Source organism: Talpa occidentalis, unplaced genomic scaffold, assembly GCF_014898055.3.
Source record: "Talpa occidentalis isolate TD23 unplaced genomic scaffold, MPIMG_talOcc4v2.1 talOcc4.9, whole genome shotgun sequence".
Classification (NCBI taxonomy): domain Eukaryota; kingdom Metazoa; phylum Chordata; class Mammalia; order Eulipotyphla; family Talpidae; genus Talpa; species Talpa occidentalis.
Genome location: NW_023605305.1, coordinates 96,573,562 through 96,590,209, shown reverse-complemented (window position 1 = coordinate 96,590,209; position 16,648 = coordinate 96,573,562). Strand labels below are relative to the sequence as shown.

General features: G+C 41.0%; 1 protein-coding gene across 1 annotated transcript in view; it reads left to right on the top strand.

The window, feature by feature from the left end:
- ALG14 (ALG14 UDP-N-acetylglucosaminyltransferase subunit) overlaps positions 1-16,648 on the top strand; it is a 79,426-nt gene that overhangs the window by 11,248 nt on the left and 51,530 nt on the right. The window contains exon 3 of the mRNA XM_037499196.2: positions 16,157-16,288. Coding sequence (XP_037355093.1) covers positions 16,157-16,288 — 132 coding nt within the window. The remainder of the gene's footprint in view (positions 1-16,156; positions 16,289-16,648) is intronic.

The window sequence follows — 16,648 nt, the reverse complement described above, 5'->3', positions numbered from 1 at the left end:
AACACCCCATTATTTAAACATTTTTGTTGGTTCCTAGAATGAAAAAGGTGCTTGAATCAAAGGCAATGCCCATTCTTTTTCCCTCAAATCAAAACCAAAATAAGAATACCTGTCATTATTTGTCGTATTTTTTGTTTGGGCCCTCTGCTCGAATGAAATAAGAGGTATAAATATTGAAAGAGCAAAAGCAAAGTCATATTTTATAAGGATATTAAAAACAAAATCAAATAATAGAAAAGAGTCAGATACAAGCTGAATATGTAAATATCAGTAACTTCTTTATGTCAGCTCTGTTAGAAAAGAAAATGAGAAAATAGCCCTTGGATATTTAAGCCCCGAATAAAAGGGAAGGATCTTGAATACAGAAAAAAACAACCAATACAGGCACAAAAGTGAAATATTTTTGAGAGACATTAAATATGATGTGAATAAATACAGAAATGTGTTTCTGATATTTAAAAATGTATAAAACTATATGATATTTAAAACGTAACTTTAGTTTTCCAATTTTTTAATGTAATAGCATTAGATTTCTGTTTTCATTTTTTTTACTTTGTTTATTCAACAATAAATATTTGCTTTCCATTTGGTAGACATTACTATGGGCAGTAAGATCTACCAAAGAACAAAATAGACCAGAAAAGTTCCTACTGTCATGGAGCTTACTCAACTGCACCTGTATCAGAAAGACAGTCAATATTAGGTCTAGTGGATAAGAAAATCATAAAGGTTGTTAGGAGGTGACTGATGTTATGAGAGGCTTGTAGGGGGAAGGGGGATTGAGAATTCTGCTCATAGGACCTTGAAGAATATGTGACTCCTGAGAAGAGTGTTTCAGGTGGAGAGGAAAAAGCCAGAGAGGGCATTCCTGGATGTTGGGGGAATAACTGGGTGTTCTGGTGGCAGGAACAGAGTGTGTGGAGGGAGATGCAATGGAGAGAAGAGGGGAGGGTGGGACAGGGGCCCAGAAGAAATAGGGTCTTCAGGCCATTGTAAGTATGTCCTCTCTACTCTGAGGAAAACTGGGAGATGTTGGAAGTTTTTGCTCAGAGGAGTAACATCATCCAACTGCTGTTTCAAATAGATAATTCTGGATGCTGTGTTACAAATAGACTGTAGGAGACCAGACAGGAGATTTTTAAGGCAAACCAGACAATATACAGCATGACTTATACCAGTAAGGGTAGGCATAGAGGAAAGTGGTTGGATTCTGGATATTTTTTGAATGTAGAGTTAATAGAATTTCCTGACAGACTAAATATGGGATGTGAAGAAAAGAGAAGTCAAGGAGAACATCAAAGGTTTTGGTCTGAGCAATTGTAAGAATGGAGTTGCCATCTCTGACCCTGGGATGTCTGTGAGTAGAGCGTACCTGTCTCTGCGTGTTTATAAATAATTCCTCAGACCTCCCCGATGAGTCAGTGGCTTCTCCTGGGGGAACTCAGACACACCCTGGGATTCTGAAACTGTCCGGCCCCCTTGGACCACACCAAAGCCATTTCCTAAGTCCTATACGTGTGTACTCACCCTCATTTTCTTTCCTCCCCTCTCCTCCTCCTACTCTCCCATGCCTCTTTCCCTCCCTTTCTCTTTTTCTCCCACCTCTCCCTCCCCAAAAGTGTCCTTCTGGCTTCAGAAATGGTCCTGGGGAGAAAGAACATTGTGCTCTCCTCTGCTGCCTCCCCAGCCCACATCATCCCTGTGCGTTGCCACCAGGTGGCAGTGCGCTGCTGAGCACTGAGCTGTTGGGACCTGCGTTACTTCTCCATAGAGGCAGGAGAGGGCTGAACTTGAGAATGGCTGACAGTGGAGATTTCTGGTATATTTTAAAGACTAACATGGGGAAGATGACTAACATGAGGAGAGGTTGTCTCCACTTTTCCTTTAGAAACATTTTTGTATCCTTGCTAGGGATGGTTTTCATCTCCTGAGTTTGCAAAGGTTTTTTATTGCTATAGAATAGTCTTTCCACCAAGAGGGTGTTTTTATTTAAAATCTTTATTCACAAAACAACTTGCTGAGGTTACAGGCACTGGTGTGTTTGTTTCATGTGTTCTACTTTGTTAAGGTAGAATAGCTCCCTAGAAACTTTGCCTTCCCCAGGGTAAAGTCCTTAAAAATAAAAAAAAATGGTCTTGATTTAGTAGTTTCTATGTGCAAAATTTGGACTTAAGTTTTATGAGGAATGCAAAGTATGGAAAGGAACTGCCCTTTTGCCTCAAGTTTTAGGTGCAGTTGAAATGGCAAAACAAATACTGAAAATCTTCATAGCTAATTAATAAAGGTGTTGCTGGACAGTGCTAGAAAATAAAAAAAAAAAAAAAGCCTCTGGAGCCTGGAGTCCTGGGTGGGTCTCGATTCAAGACTACCTATAACCAATTAGACTCTCAGACCCTCTATCCTCCCCAAGATTTGCCCTCTGCAAAGATTAAAGGACCTCAAGCCAAACTATGGTTGGAGTGAAACATTGTCTTGAAAACAGAGGGATTAAGGAGAGTGGATGACAAGGGGACCCGTTGTCACTCTAGGGCCCACCACTTAGGTCTCCTTTGTGGTCCACTCAGAGGCTATATTATCTCTTCCTCAGGCTGGAGGTTGAAGATTAGCTTTGGAAGAACTGATTTGCTCAGGCGACTAGAATGTAGGTTCTGATCCTGGGGATTTCCCCAATGAAATAATCAAGTCCTGACTTTATCCTCCACTTGGCAAGGCCCGCCCAACACATGAGCTTTTAGTCTGCCTTTTAATGTTTCATTCTTTAGTATGAACTAGGATTTTTCAACCTCAGCACTTTTGACATATTAGCCCAATAAATCTTGTGACGACATTGTTTTCTGTGTGGTGGAATGTTTATCGCTGGTTTCTACCCACCAGGCCCCTGGAGCAGTCCTCTCTTCCCAGCTCATAGCGCAGCACCTCCAGTCTTGGCAACCAAAAATGTTTCTAGATGATGGTCTCACTTATAGCAGGAATGTAGAGGATCCAAATAAGGGATCGGGAAAAAAAAACTAATTATAATAAAGTAAAAATCAAAAACAACAGGCAACTATAAACCAGAGACATTCTGAAGCAGGGGAGAAGGGAGTAGGATCAAAACAAGGGTGGGAAGAGCACAAGGAAATGTGATGATAGTTCACAGATGAATGGGTGGTGGGAATTTCACAGGGACTATAACCAAGATGAAGATTCATACATTGTACAAAAATGGAAAATGATGTAAAAAATATATATATAATTAATTCTTAAAAATGTTTCTAAACCTTGTCTAAGGTCCCCTGGGGAAGAAGTCTCTCTACCCTCTTGAGAATCACTGATTTGAACCAGCATCCACAAACTATCAGCACTGGAGGGCAGCCTCTACGTAAGGGAAGCAAAACTCAGTTGGGAAAGAATTTTGAGAAAAGGAGTCAGGGGAAAGGGCAATGCAAGGAGGAGGGAGAGATGAGGTGCCGAAGGGTAAACAATACCTTAAGGGAGGACAGCATGTCTTTAAAAAAAAGAATGAGGTCTGTTTTTTTTTTCAAGTCACAAGACAAGAAAGATCCTACCTCTTAAATTTTTGAGTATTAGGAATTTAAAAAATCAAAAGCTTGGAAGATCATATTGAAGAACTCTCATGTAAAGCAGAACAAAAAGAGGGCCTCCCTTGTGGTGCAAGGTTACTTACAATGGCCTGAAGACCCTATTTCATCTGGGCCCCTGTCCCACCCTCCCCTCTTCTCTCCATTGCATCTCCCTCCACACACTCTGTTCCTGCCACCAGAACACCCAGCTATATTCCCCCAACCTACGAAGCTATCTGTAGCCACTCCAGTGCGAGTTTGATCCCCATCCAGGGAGCTACCCACAAGGCACAGCAGACCTCTCCTGGCTCACCCGCTGCTCCCCTCAGCAGTGTATTTCAGTCGATCTGCCTGTTCTCTTCCCCACTCTGTCTCTGGTGAATCCTCTCACCACCACCCCCCTGCCACATACACACACCTCTGGCCTGTACCCAGTTCTTATATGCATAAATGAATAAATCTTTTTTAAAAAAAAAAGAACAAAAAGATAAAAACAGTAGAGGAAAAATTTAAAAATTAGGTAATCAAACTGGATGTTGAAGGTCTGCTATGCAGAAAGAACCAAGGACACAGGGGAAAAGAATTTTTAATAAAAATATTTCCAGGACAGCAAGGATATGATCTTCAAACTAAAGGATTATCCCCAGCCCGGATGAACGGGAGTCACAAGATGTAGTGTGTGATTGCCGAAGTAGTGATGAAGAGAAGATACTGAAAACTTCCAGGGAAAAGAGGAGTCACATTGGAGTCCAGAGTGACAGAAGAGCATTGATCCAAAACCAGTTCCTCATTTCCCCTTTCACAGAAGATGTGCTCCTCCAAAACCAGGGGGCCCAAGAGAAGGAAGACTCGGTCCTGGAGTCTGTGCTCCAGCCCAGGAGTGAAGCAAGGGAATCTCAAGGCCTGCAGTGCGGGGACTTCCAAGGTGAAGATACAGTGGCAGCCAGTGGGGCATGGAGCAGAAGAACTGAGAGCTCCCAAAGGGACCATACCAAGGAGGCCCTAGAGATCATTACCTGAGGAGTTGCCTGCTCAGGCAAGTTCCATAAGGAACTTCAAAATCTGCGAGCATGTGTGCACATATATATGATTTCAGCAAAGGACAATAAGAGCTGTGGACTAGAGCGGCCCTGAGGATAGTGGCTTCCCAAGAACACTGGGGAATTTGAAGAGGGGAGACAGCCTGGGAAAAGGAAGTTGGAACTCGCGGGACGTGTTCAGATGATTGGCAGGTGTGTTTTGACAATTATTGTGACAGAAGATTGGGAAAGAAATCAGTTAAGATACAAGACAAGGAAATATTTCAATTTTAGAAACCTGAGATCATCTTAGCATATTTTCAGTTGCAGAAGGGTGATTTAAGTGAGCTCATAGTTTGTAAGATTTACAAAAAGGGCGTGAGGATCATCTTTGAGTGATGAAAAATGATTAATTTTTATTTTGGTCTTTGCACATTTTCTGTATATCACAGGTTACACTTGAAAAAATGAAAGTTATTTTTTGAAACAAAGTTGAAAAGAGATAGAAAATTCAGTGGAAGGAGTTGGAAATGTTTCCTTTCTAAATAGCCCAGACATGTCACAAGCACCAATATTTGGAGACAAAATACTTGTATTTTGGAAGCACGTTTGTTTTTCTGTTACTTTAATAAATAGGGATTCTTTGTTTGCATCTCTTAGCACATAAGTATGTGCGAATCGTGGCAGTATGTTGGTTACAGTCCCTCTGAAACTGACAGGCTTCCATCTAACAACACCTACTGTTTTCCACAAGGTGGGGTGCTAACTTCACACAGTGGGCTGTTGCTGTTTATTACTCGCTGAGACTTCTAAATTGAATGCATTTGGTATCCCAAGCAATTCTAAAAGAAATAAACTTATAAATTACATCATCACAGTTATGGGGTTTATTTCCATTTGTAAATTCTGCCTTACAAGTCATGGTTTTACATAATTAAGTTTTTAGAGTGCAACTAATGTATATATGCATTTTCCTTCCATGAGCCTTAACTATATTCAGTTATAAGTAAAGGTTAAAAAAAAAAAACCCTCTACTTTGAAGGAAGATCTACTTAAATGAGTGGAATTGCTGAATGAGAAAATATTTGTCACTTATTACAAATTGAGATCCTGAAGTAGCTCTTTTAGTGAATAAATAATTACTTACAAAACAACACATTAGATAAATGTACACATGGTTCTAAAGTACTTTATAGCTTAATTTCTTAAATTTCTTTCTAAATCTTAATTATCTCCTGCTCTATCTCTACAACTCAGACATATTAGGTTAAACCTTTTTTGAATCAGATTCTGAGTCGAAGGAACTGAAATAACTGTGGATAACATATTGCTGTTATTTCAACCTTCTGGTAATTTAACCAGAGCCCCTGTGTGGATTCTTACAACATGCAGAGGCAGTAACTTCTTACAATATGGTGCTGTCATTTCTCCATTTTAAAACAAATCAAACACATTCTAATAACCAATGCTAGAATTTAAACATTTGCGTGGATAGCATCATTTTTTTAAGTCATACTTGTAATATGGACCCAAACATACTATAATTTATTGTTTGTTGTTGTAAAATCAGGACATGACTTGTCTCCCTTTGATCGTTCCTTTTGCAAAAATGGAGATTCTTTCCTTTCTTTTAGCCATTAAACTCCAGGAGTAATTCTGGAGCTTGGTCTATACAATCATGCCAGCGACAACATGACCTCAAGCCCTTCCAGATATGAGAATGACTGGTGTTATACTTAGGATTGACCAAAGGACTGAACCTGGGGAGGAAGCAGAAGCGGAATAATGAGTGCACAGGGCTGTCCCATGGCCTTCAAGGCCATGATAGATGTCACTTCATAATATAGAAGTGCCACTAAGATACCTGTGAGTGAAGGTGCTTTGGACCCCAGCCTGGATTCTGCTGATGACCAGCTCTGTCACCTTGCATGACTCGATCTCTCAGCACCTCAGTTTCCTACTGTGAAACAAGGAGACTGGCTGAAATCAGAGGATCTTCAACAGCCACCATGTTGCCAAGTCTGACTTGTCCAGGATAAGCAAGGCTGCTGCTCCAGGCCGCGCCCACTGTAGGACCTGCCAGTAGCTGCTTAAAATCTGAATTTCTAAATTCTCCCTTTTCCTGTACATTCCCATTTGCCTGGCTCTGTCCAGTACCTGCCAGGTCAACCCATTGCCCCAGTTCCAGGGACAGACTCCTGTCTGCCCCATTTCAGCCTGAAAACAATCTGTCACTTACTCACAAAATTATGCTCCAGACCAAACCATGGTGAATAATGATAATGCCTTTAGCCTGTTTTCCCTCTTACTGTTCACCCCAGCTGCAAACCTAAGTCACCCCAAACTCTCCAGCCTCCTCAAACATCCCCGTTTGCCCTGCAATTCCTTATGCTACAAGTATCCCGTAGGCCTTCAAATCATTCTCCCATGCACTTCAGATCTCCCAAGTGATTTTCTCTCTCTGGTTGAAACCCACCCCTTCTGTCCATTCTCTTCATAATTGCCAGAGTTGCTTTCTCAGATGTAGATCTGGTTACATGATGCTTCCTTTTTAGCATTCTTCAGTGGCTCTTCATTGTCTTTAAGATACAATCTACTATTTTCTTCAGCTCCATTGGGCTCCCTGCAGTGCTGCCTCCAGCAGTTCCAAACTCTCCTCCCAGGGTAACAAGGACTAAGTAGTACCTCCTGGCTTTACACCTTTGCAGTAGACTAAGGAAGAAGATCTCTTCCAGCTTGTGAAAAGAGAGATGATGCTTCTTTTCCTCCATTAGTCCCAGCAAATATCTCCTGCTGGCCCCAGTTGGGTTATATTCTAACCTTTCAGCTAGTCCTTGTGGCCAGGGATGAGAATTATCCCATTGTGCATAAGCTACTCCAGGCCAACTCTTGGAAGTAAAGATTGGGGGTAGAGCTGAAATCTGACCAAAAACCATTTGGCTAAAAATGTGAACAGAGTAAGTTACCCAAGGAAGAGTGGGTGGTTGGTGACAAAAGAAAGGCACAATAAAAGACAGAAGAGTGAACTAATGTTCACTAAAAAGGACTTTAGAAATCTTTTGGGCCAGAGTTCCATAATTGTTTCAAATACAATTTTTTCACTTCCCTGAAGCCAAGAACCTTCAGACAAGGAACAGCTCCTTAAGGGAAAATGAGGACTGGCTGCAACCAGGTGCCAGGCCCAGAGCCTACCTGTTTGAGTCACTTAAGACCCAGTTGTAGAATCTTGGTGACTAGTTGAGGATTCCTAATCTCAACAGACTTCCTTGTCTGACAGTGAGAGACTGAGGTCGCACTCAGAGAGGTTGCCTCACCCAAGGTGACAGAGCTGGTTACCAGCAGAACTCATTGCTTCTTCACTCCTAGGTCATCTTCTTTATCATAGCACTTTATCCACTTCGATGAAGTGAGCAAGCCACCAAATACTTGAACGACAGGCATATACAAACATTTTTTTGGTGATAAATCTTGGCCATCTTGATTACAGAATAATTGTTTGAACCATCCAACATACTTTTTAAATATATATATGTACTTTATATTGTTAAAAAATAGTTATGAAAGAAAACTGAAACCACTTTTGGTTGAATGAAATGTTGCCATTTCAGTTTTGTCTTGTTTCCAAGATCCTGCAATAGTGTGGCATTCATTAAATAATAAACTTATTGTACATTTCAGTGTGTGGTAATAGCAAAGAATGACTTCATAGACCACTTATCTGCTCTGTTGTGGTTTATGATGCCATCTGGATTCCTTCGTGAAGTTATTTCCATCTAAATCACTATAAACTTCTATTTAGTTTGTCACAAATCTAAAGCCAGATATGTTTGTGGTTTTTAGCAATGATGTAATTCTGGAAGATACTTTGAAAGTTACAAGTTGTCATATGTGATTAGTATTTAACTCGGTGTTTCACATAATTTCAGACAAGCTAGAAGTCTGAAAAAAATCCATTTCTCCACTTTACTATTTTACTCTTAAAACATCCTACCTGTCTTCTCTATCTGTCAAGTATGTGTGAGAGGTGCTGGGTGGCTGTCTGGGCATACACAGTGCTAGAGAATGTGATCCCTGCCCTGTCTTAATTAGACAGATAGATATCTAGACAGCTAGAAAGGCTGTTTCACTAGCTATATGACAGAGGGAGAATCTTATGTTTTATCTTCTGTATTAATAGCAGTTATGTGCAAGAGATTACATCATGCGCAGGGCAAGCACATACCGCAGGATATGCACATTGAATTGCACAGAAAGAAAAGACCAACTAAACATACTTTCTAGAAGTGTGTTACCCAGTTAACTGCCAGGTAAAAGTAATAGTAAAACAATTGAACTTACCGGAAGGAACTTGGGACCTAAGGTTTTACAGAAAAGCCTGAAGATTTCTAAGACCCTATGTTTTTATTCCAATTTTTCCCTAAAAAGGCTCAGAGCAGGAGAGGGAGTCTTTAGTAACAATGGAAGGTGGGGTTCATGTGGAGCACCAGGCAAAAGGGACAAGGAGATTGGAAGAGGTTGAGAGCTCAGTTCCCATAGAAACAGGAAGGGACAACAAGTGTTATGGGTGGGAACTCTGTAGATATGTAAGGTAGATGAGTTAAAAAGTGGAAGGGAAAGGAAATGGGCCAGAATTGGCTAAACAAAAGAGCAGTAGGGGGCAGGGAGCCTGCCTCTGGGAAGCTAGTTCAGTTTATTGTATATCCAGCAGGGAGGCGGCAGAGATATGCACAAGGTCTATAGAAAGGGAAGCTCACAGTACATCTCAGGACACACGCAAGAAGACCTGGGTTCAGATCCGGGCCCTACCCTGTCCTGTCTCTGTCACTTTGGAAAAGTTCCGATTTCTCATCTGTGAAATAAGAAAGTTGGATTAGTTGGTCTCTTGCAATCAGCGTCTACTTAGTATAGACCACAGACTGTACTTCCAGAAACTTCTAGAAATGGTAATAAGTAATTCGTTTTGCAATATTGACTGAGCACCCATAATATGTGACGTATCAGTCTGTACACTAAGATTACAGCAGTGAACAAGGATGAGATCCTTTCTCTAAAGGAATTCATGTTCTGGGGAGGGAGAGAGTCAACACTCAAACAAAAATGAACAAGCTAGTTTGAGGAACCTTCATAATTGCTATGAAGATGGTAAAATAAGATGGTGTGGTAAAAAGTGACCATTATTGGGGGAGGTGCTGGTGGTGGAGAACTGAATTCTCTGAGGAGAAAACGTTTAAGCCTAACTTGTAGGAAGGAGCTAACTATGAGGCAGTGTAAAGGCAAAGCAAGACTATCAGAATAAAAAGAAAAGTCCCGCAGGTAGAAATGAGTTTGACACATTCAAATGGCAGGAAGACCCGTATGGCTGTGAGTGAGCAAGGCGCTGTGGAGAGGTAAACCAGCACCAGACTACATGGGACCCTGTAAGAAATTTGGATTTTACCCCAAGTACAGTGATTAGTCTTTGGAGGATTTTAAACAAGACAAAGAATGGAAAAATCTGCACATAACAAAAAAGATCACTCTGTTAATTCTTTAGAGGATAAACTACAAGGGAACAAGGAGAGAAGTAGTGACAGGTAAAGAGGCTATTATAGAAGTAATGGTGAGAAATGCTGATGTCCGGGGGGTGGCAGGGACATTGGGAATAGGTAGATAAACATGGAATGTATGTAGAGGTTTTGGAAGAAGGACACATGGGAGCAGCCTCCTACCACTGTCCCGGCCAACCCTATATGGTCTTCCTAACTGCGCAGGATATCTATTTATGATAAAGTCTCCTCTTCATTTGTTGACTTCTTGCTTGGAAATGCCAGAGTGGCGTGTTTGGTGGTAATTGATAGTTTAGTTTTGAGTTGTTATAGTGAATAGAGGAACACTAAAACAAGTATGTATTTCTGAGTTCCAGTAGAATGGATTTCTAGCCAGTTTCGCCGCCCCCGCTGTCACTCAAGGGAAGAACTTTCCCTGGATTTCTATGCAAAGCCAGAAGAGCATTGATTTAGTCATGTGACCACTCCTGAACCAAATGTTGGGTCTGGGAAAAGGGCTAGAGGTGGAAAATGCTGGCTGAAGCATCCTTTATATCCTGCCTCCCATTAGTAGGACATAAAAGAGGGCCTGGGACAGTTCCCTCAAGGCAAAGGTACAAACTAACAAAAACAATATGTGTGTTAAGCTGCCTTCATTTGGATTTCTCCAGCAACCACAATCCCTGGAAATGCCTGGCCAGAGGTCATGGCCAGACCTGAACTTTGGCTCTCTGAAACTGAATCCCATTCCTTTGTCTTCAAAAGAACTTTTGTTAAAACCAAAACACAAGCCTTCTATTGATGATTTTTCTTCTCTGATTTCCTTATATGTTTGACTATTTTCTAAGACCGTGTAAGGTAATAAGAATTCTCATAAGATTTTGCCACAGCTTGGCTGTCAGTGTTTCTTCTAGGTGACACAGGACATCAGACTCTGAGGGTCACGGTAGCTAGTCTGAGGGTCCTATTTCTGTGAAGATGGCCCCAGGCTCCCATCTATTTGACTGCAAGCCTGCACAGCAGATGTATCACAGAAGCAATTGGCACAGACTTTTCCAAGCAGTTTTAAGTGCAGAATGGGATGCTCTGTTCCTTTCATTTTTTGCATTCATACCTCAAAGCCTCCAGTCTCTCCTCTCTCATGGACCTGTTTACTAGGAGAGGACTCATGAGGCTGAGACATTTCTTGTGGCCCTTGTGAATGGTTGATTTCACAGAGGGCGGTCTCGGCTGTCTACATAGGACACATTGTTAGGGGAGGGGACATTTGTGTTTGGTTCCTTCTCATCTTCCTCCTGTTCCCTGAACCTTTAGGGTTTGGTGCCTTCTATTATAAACTCCCAGTCCTCTGCTTTGCTCCTGCATTTTCCTTTTAGCCCCAGGAGTTTTGTTCAGTTCAACATATTCATTGAGTGACCCTCATAAATAAGGTCCTAACTGTGTACTCTGAAATTACTTCCTTATCATCGATTCTGTAAGTACCTCTCAGCTAGGTGACAGGAAGGCTGAATTAGTTTATACTAACATGCAATGACATACTGCATGATTCATTCAGTAAATATTTATCGAGCACCAGCTATACACCAAGTACTCCTTCAGGCACTGAGATTGCAGTGATTAAAGTCCCTGGCCTCCTTCGATAAGTTTGTGGTAACTTGTGTGGTAACCATGGTCCAAGAAATCCCCAGTGAATCTCATTTATTCCAATGGAGGAAACAGGTTTTGTGTGTGTGTGTGTGTGCATGCGTGCGTGCGTGTACATGCATGTACCTGTTTGTGTCCAGTAATTTGTGAAAACATAAAACAAGGGTTGGTGAGGGGGAGAAAAGAGTATCTGTGCATGTGGCAAGGGGTAAGGTTATTTTAGAAAGGTTAATCAATGAGTCTTAGAGAACAACTGGTCTGTCTAAACATAGGGGATGTGTGGGTGGAGGTTTGGATGGAGAGAAATCGCTCTTGGTGGAATTTCCAATAATCATAATCCTAACTTACTGTCAAAAACTAATCATGGGAGGAAGATGTGGCTGGATTTGGAGCTGTATAGTGGAGAGTGATAAGTCAGAAATTGGCACCATGTGAATTGTCCTGTCCACCCTGCCACTCAGTCATGGTTAGGAACGCTTGATCCCCACACACCCCCATCCCCCAAGCTGGTCAGCTCTTTGCTGTTTCCCTGTTTGTCTTGCTGATAGGACTTTCAGCTTGGTTTTCTTCCCACCTATCACTTAAACTCTCATCCTTGATGGTTTCACATTCTCCCATCACATCACCTCAAGCTGTTCCAATAAATATCCTTATTATAACTTGGAAGAAGCCACTTATTGCCCTACCCAATGAGTAACAATATGCCTTATCATTGAAATTGGGACCTTTCTAAAAGTGGAAGGGGGCACTATTATACATTATGCTGGGGCTACAGATATAAACTGGAACTGTCCTCTGCAAACTGGGGGATTGGCCACAGTAAACACATGGTCATGGCCACGTAGCTCTACCCCACAACCAGAACCGAGAATCACCTTCAAACCTAGCATTGGAGGCTTAAGTGGGCTCCTTTTGTGGTGCTTGGAGAATTCCAGAGGTCATCACTCTAGTCACTAGCCTTGTTTCTTGGGCCACCTTTTGCAGTTTCCATCTTGGAAACCCCTCATTTTTTGCCCCTGAACATGTCCCCATTAGTTTCTATCCTTCTCAGAATGCACTGGGGACTTCTTAAACCCATTTCCTCTGCTTCTACAGGCTGCTCCACAGGATGAGATGTAGACTCTTCTAAAAGGAGTCTAAGGTCTAAGAAAGCTATCTCCAGACCCACTCACCCTTGCACAGCCCTGGTTGTTTGCCTACTTGGAGCTAAGATGTAATCAGAGAAGCTAGATTTCCGGAGCTGGAGTGGAGTTGATCACCCTTGCATTCCTTAGGACACCTTAAAAACATCCAGAAATATTATTCATTGCACCTTCACAAAATTATATGCTCATACCTTTAAAAAGATTCAAGGGAAATGATAAGTACCCATGCTTTTTTGAGGAAAATACAGATGCGGAGATCAAGTCTTAAAATTTAGAAGTAACGTTGAAAGATCTTCATAATGACACTCTACTTGGCCTTTTTTTTTTTTTATAGAGGCATTTTTTTTAAATTTATTTGTTTGTTTGTTTGTTTGTTTGTTTTATACATGCACTGGGTACAGTCAGAAGCGCGGGAGGGTGAGAGAATTCACCAGAGCCAGAGCGGGGAGCAGAGCAGGCAAAAGGACCAAAGTACACTGCTGAGGGGAGCAGCGGGCGGCAGGAGAGGTCTGCGCGCCATGTGGGAACCTCCTCTGGTGGCCTGGGAGCAGCCGGGGATCGAACCCGCGCCACAGAGGCCGCAGGCAGCTTTGCAACCCAGCGCTCAACCGCTGCACCACCAGGGAGGCCCCTTGGCCTTTTTTTTTTTTAGCCACAGTAACAACAGTGACATGACATAGTATTGGATTCAAATGTTACTTTTATTAAAGATTTGTTTATTTATATATACAGGAACTGGGGTACAGGCCAGAGATATAGGGGATGAGAGGATTCACCAGAGACAGAGTGGGGAACAGAACAGGGAAATTGACTGAAATACACTGCTGAGGGGAGCAGCAGGCAAGAGAGGAGAGGTCTGTGCCATGTCCATAGTTCCTTATCTAAAATCAATCCCTTGACGTTCTGAAAACTGAAAAGAAAAATCCCAAATTTGTCCCAAATTTATTCACAGCAAAACCTGATTTGAATTGGCATAAAACTTATCATCTGTATCCCACTGACTGTGAATATTTATGTTTTGCTGCAGAAATATTGTTTGTTTACTTCCCCAAACTTCAAAGAGGAATATTATATAGTGAATGCATAATTATACTGATTAAAAGAATTCTGCTCCAAAAGGCTTCTGTTAAGAAATTTGATTCTATAGTATTACTTTGCCTATGACATATTTTTCAATGAATAATCTCTGTCAATTCAGGAGCACAAATCTGAAACAAAATTCCTTACAGTTTGCCCCTACATGGCTTGCTCCAGGTATGGTCTCTCAGTATATTTTCTAGTTTAACATTTAGTACCTTAATCCTTTGGAAGGAAAACAACATTGATTTAATAAATGATTAACAAATAAAGCTAGTATAAACATACTGAGCCCAAATCTCTCCTCCTTGGGGTAACATAGAAGAAAGAGGAAATATTCTTTATCATTATGTGGGAATAGAGTGATTATATGTGCAGTCCATTTTCATTTTGTGCTCCTGCCTTCCTGAAGCATAGCAGAAGCCTCCAAACATAATTTCACACCTTTTTCTAAGTGTAAAAAAACTTAGGACTGGTAAATGTATGCTTCCCACAGGTGTAAGAAAGGGCCTTTATATTCTTTTCTCAAGGGACATATTTTTCCTCAAGGCCAAAGGGGAATAGAGAGGGAATGCAAAGAGTCCTTTACTCTCTGACTTAACCTGAGTGGTAACCAGGATCCAAGAAATCCCCAGGGAATCTCACCTGGTCTTCAAGCCCTTGTGTTGTCCCTTACATGTCGAATAGGGTCACCTATGTAGGATTTTGCAGAAATGACAAAGAGTGACTTGTGAAGTTAGCTCATATACGACATTGTGATTTTGCCTTGCCCTCTCTTAGATCACTGCTTTTGGTAGCTAGCTGTTGTGAAATAAGGCTCCAGGTAGCCCTATAGGAAGGTCTTGTGGCAAAGAAGGACGATCTTCTGCCAACACCAGCACAAAATTGCTAGCCATGTGAGCAGGCCACCTTGGAAATGAATCTTCCAGCCCTAGTCAATTCTTCAGATAGTTGCAGCCCCAGCCAACAACTTGACTCCAATTTCATCAGAGACCCCAAGCCAGAGCAATCCAGCAAGCACTCCTAGGTCCCTGATGCCCCCAGAAGTTGTGAGAAACAAACAGTATTTATTGTTTGAAGCTGTTAAGTTTTGGAGTAATTTGTTACACAGCAAAGATTAATGAACACACCTGAAACTTTGATTCAAGACAGAAATATTGATTTCTGATTATGAAAGTGATAATACAGTTTGTTCCAAATTTCAAACATAGACCTATGTGACCCAGAAAAAGAAACAATCTTATAATACCACCCCCTTCACAATTTGTGGCAAATAGTTCCAGGTTTGCCCTGTGCAAATACTAATGTGTGTGCGTGCATACACACATAGATATAAACACCTATGTGTGATTATAGTAAACATACTGTCCTACAACTTGTATAATCATTTGAACAACTTATTTTGGTACATCTTCATTTAAATCTATATAAGTCTATGTCATTTGTTCATATATCCCCATATATTTTACTATATAGACTTTTCCTCTGAAGGATATTTGGGCTGTCCCAGTTTCCACAAATATAGTGATAAGGTGTATAAACAAATCAGTAAATCTACCCATATATTTCTGGAAGCAGAATTGCTGAATCAAATGTAGGCACATTTGTTAATCTGGTAGATATTTCCAGATAGCCCTCACAAAGAGTTGTTACCAGTGTATTTGCTCAGGGAAGAAAAAAGTTTCTTTTCCTATCTCTCAACAACACAATGTATCCATAATCTTTGTCAATTGGCAAGGTGAAAATGATTCATTGTTTCCTATTGTGTTGAATTGTTCCCTATCCTTTCCAATGTTTATTGGCTGTTTTTGCTTTTCCTGTTTGGAATTGTCTTTTCCTCTCTTTTGCCTATCGATTCCAGTCTTATATACTGATTTATAAGAACTCTGTACACCAACAAATTAAGCCCCGTGCCTAAAACTTTTTATAGAAAATTTTCTGCAACTTCTTGTGAAAATTGATTTGAACACTTCTCAATCATATTTGGAATTTTTCTGTCATAACCTAGTGATGTGTGTTACATAAAGTATGAAAAGGGCTTTGTAGCTTAATTTAAAAGTAGTTGGAATGAAAATTTTAAATAATTAAGACAGTATTTCCTATTTGTACAAGTGTTGACTGTTACTGTGTTTTACTTTGGTACCAGGGCCCAGATTGATTTGGATATTTATTTTTTTTTCTAGTTTCCCAAATACTTCATTCACCGCATTCCAAGAAGCCGCGAGGTTAAGCAGCCCTGGCTGTCCACGGTGCTCACCACCTTGTACTCCACCTGGCTCTCCTTTCCACTGACTCTCCGAGTGAAGCCAGATTTGGTACGTGGACTGTCACTGAGGGAGGAAGTAGCTCTCCGATGACTTGATCCTTCGTTAGTAACAAGATACAGTTTTCTTAAATAACTATCCTTTATCAGGGTGCCAGACACTATGCTCAATCTTTTACTAAAGTCTACTAAAGTTTATCATTTGAATGTACTTTGCTGAAAGATGTGAGAAATTTGTCTTCCCTTTGTATCTATAACTTGAACTCTAAATCTGCCTTCTTCTCCTACTTGGCTTAACGAGATAAACATTGAAGGAGCAGTACCTTTAACCGACTTCTGTTCCTATCCACCTGTGGTTCCTGAGCCGACATCCTGTGCTAGGGAGGAGCCAATTTTTTTGTGCTTTTTCAAT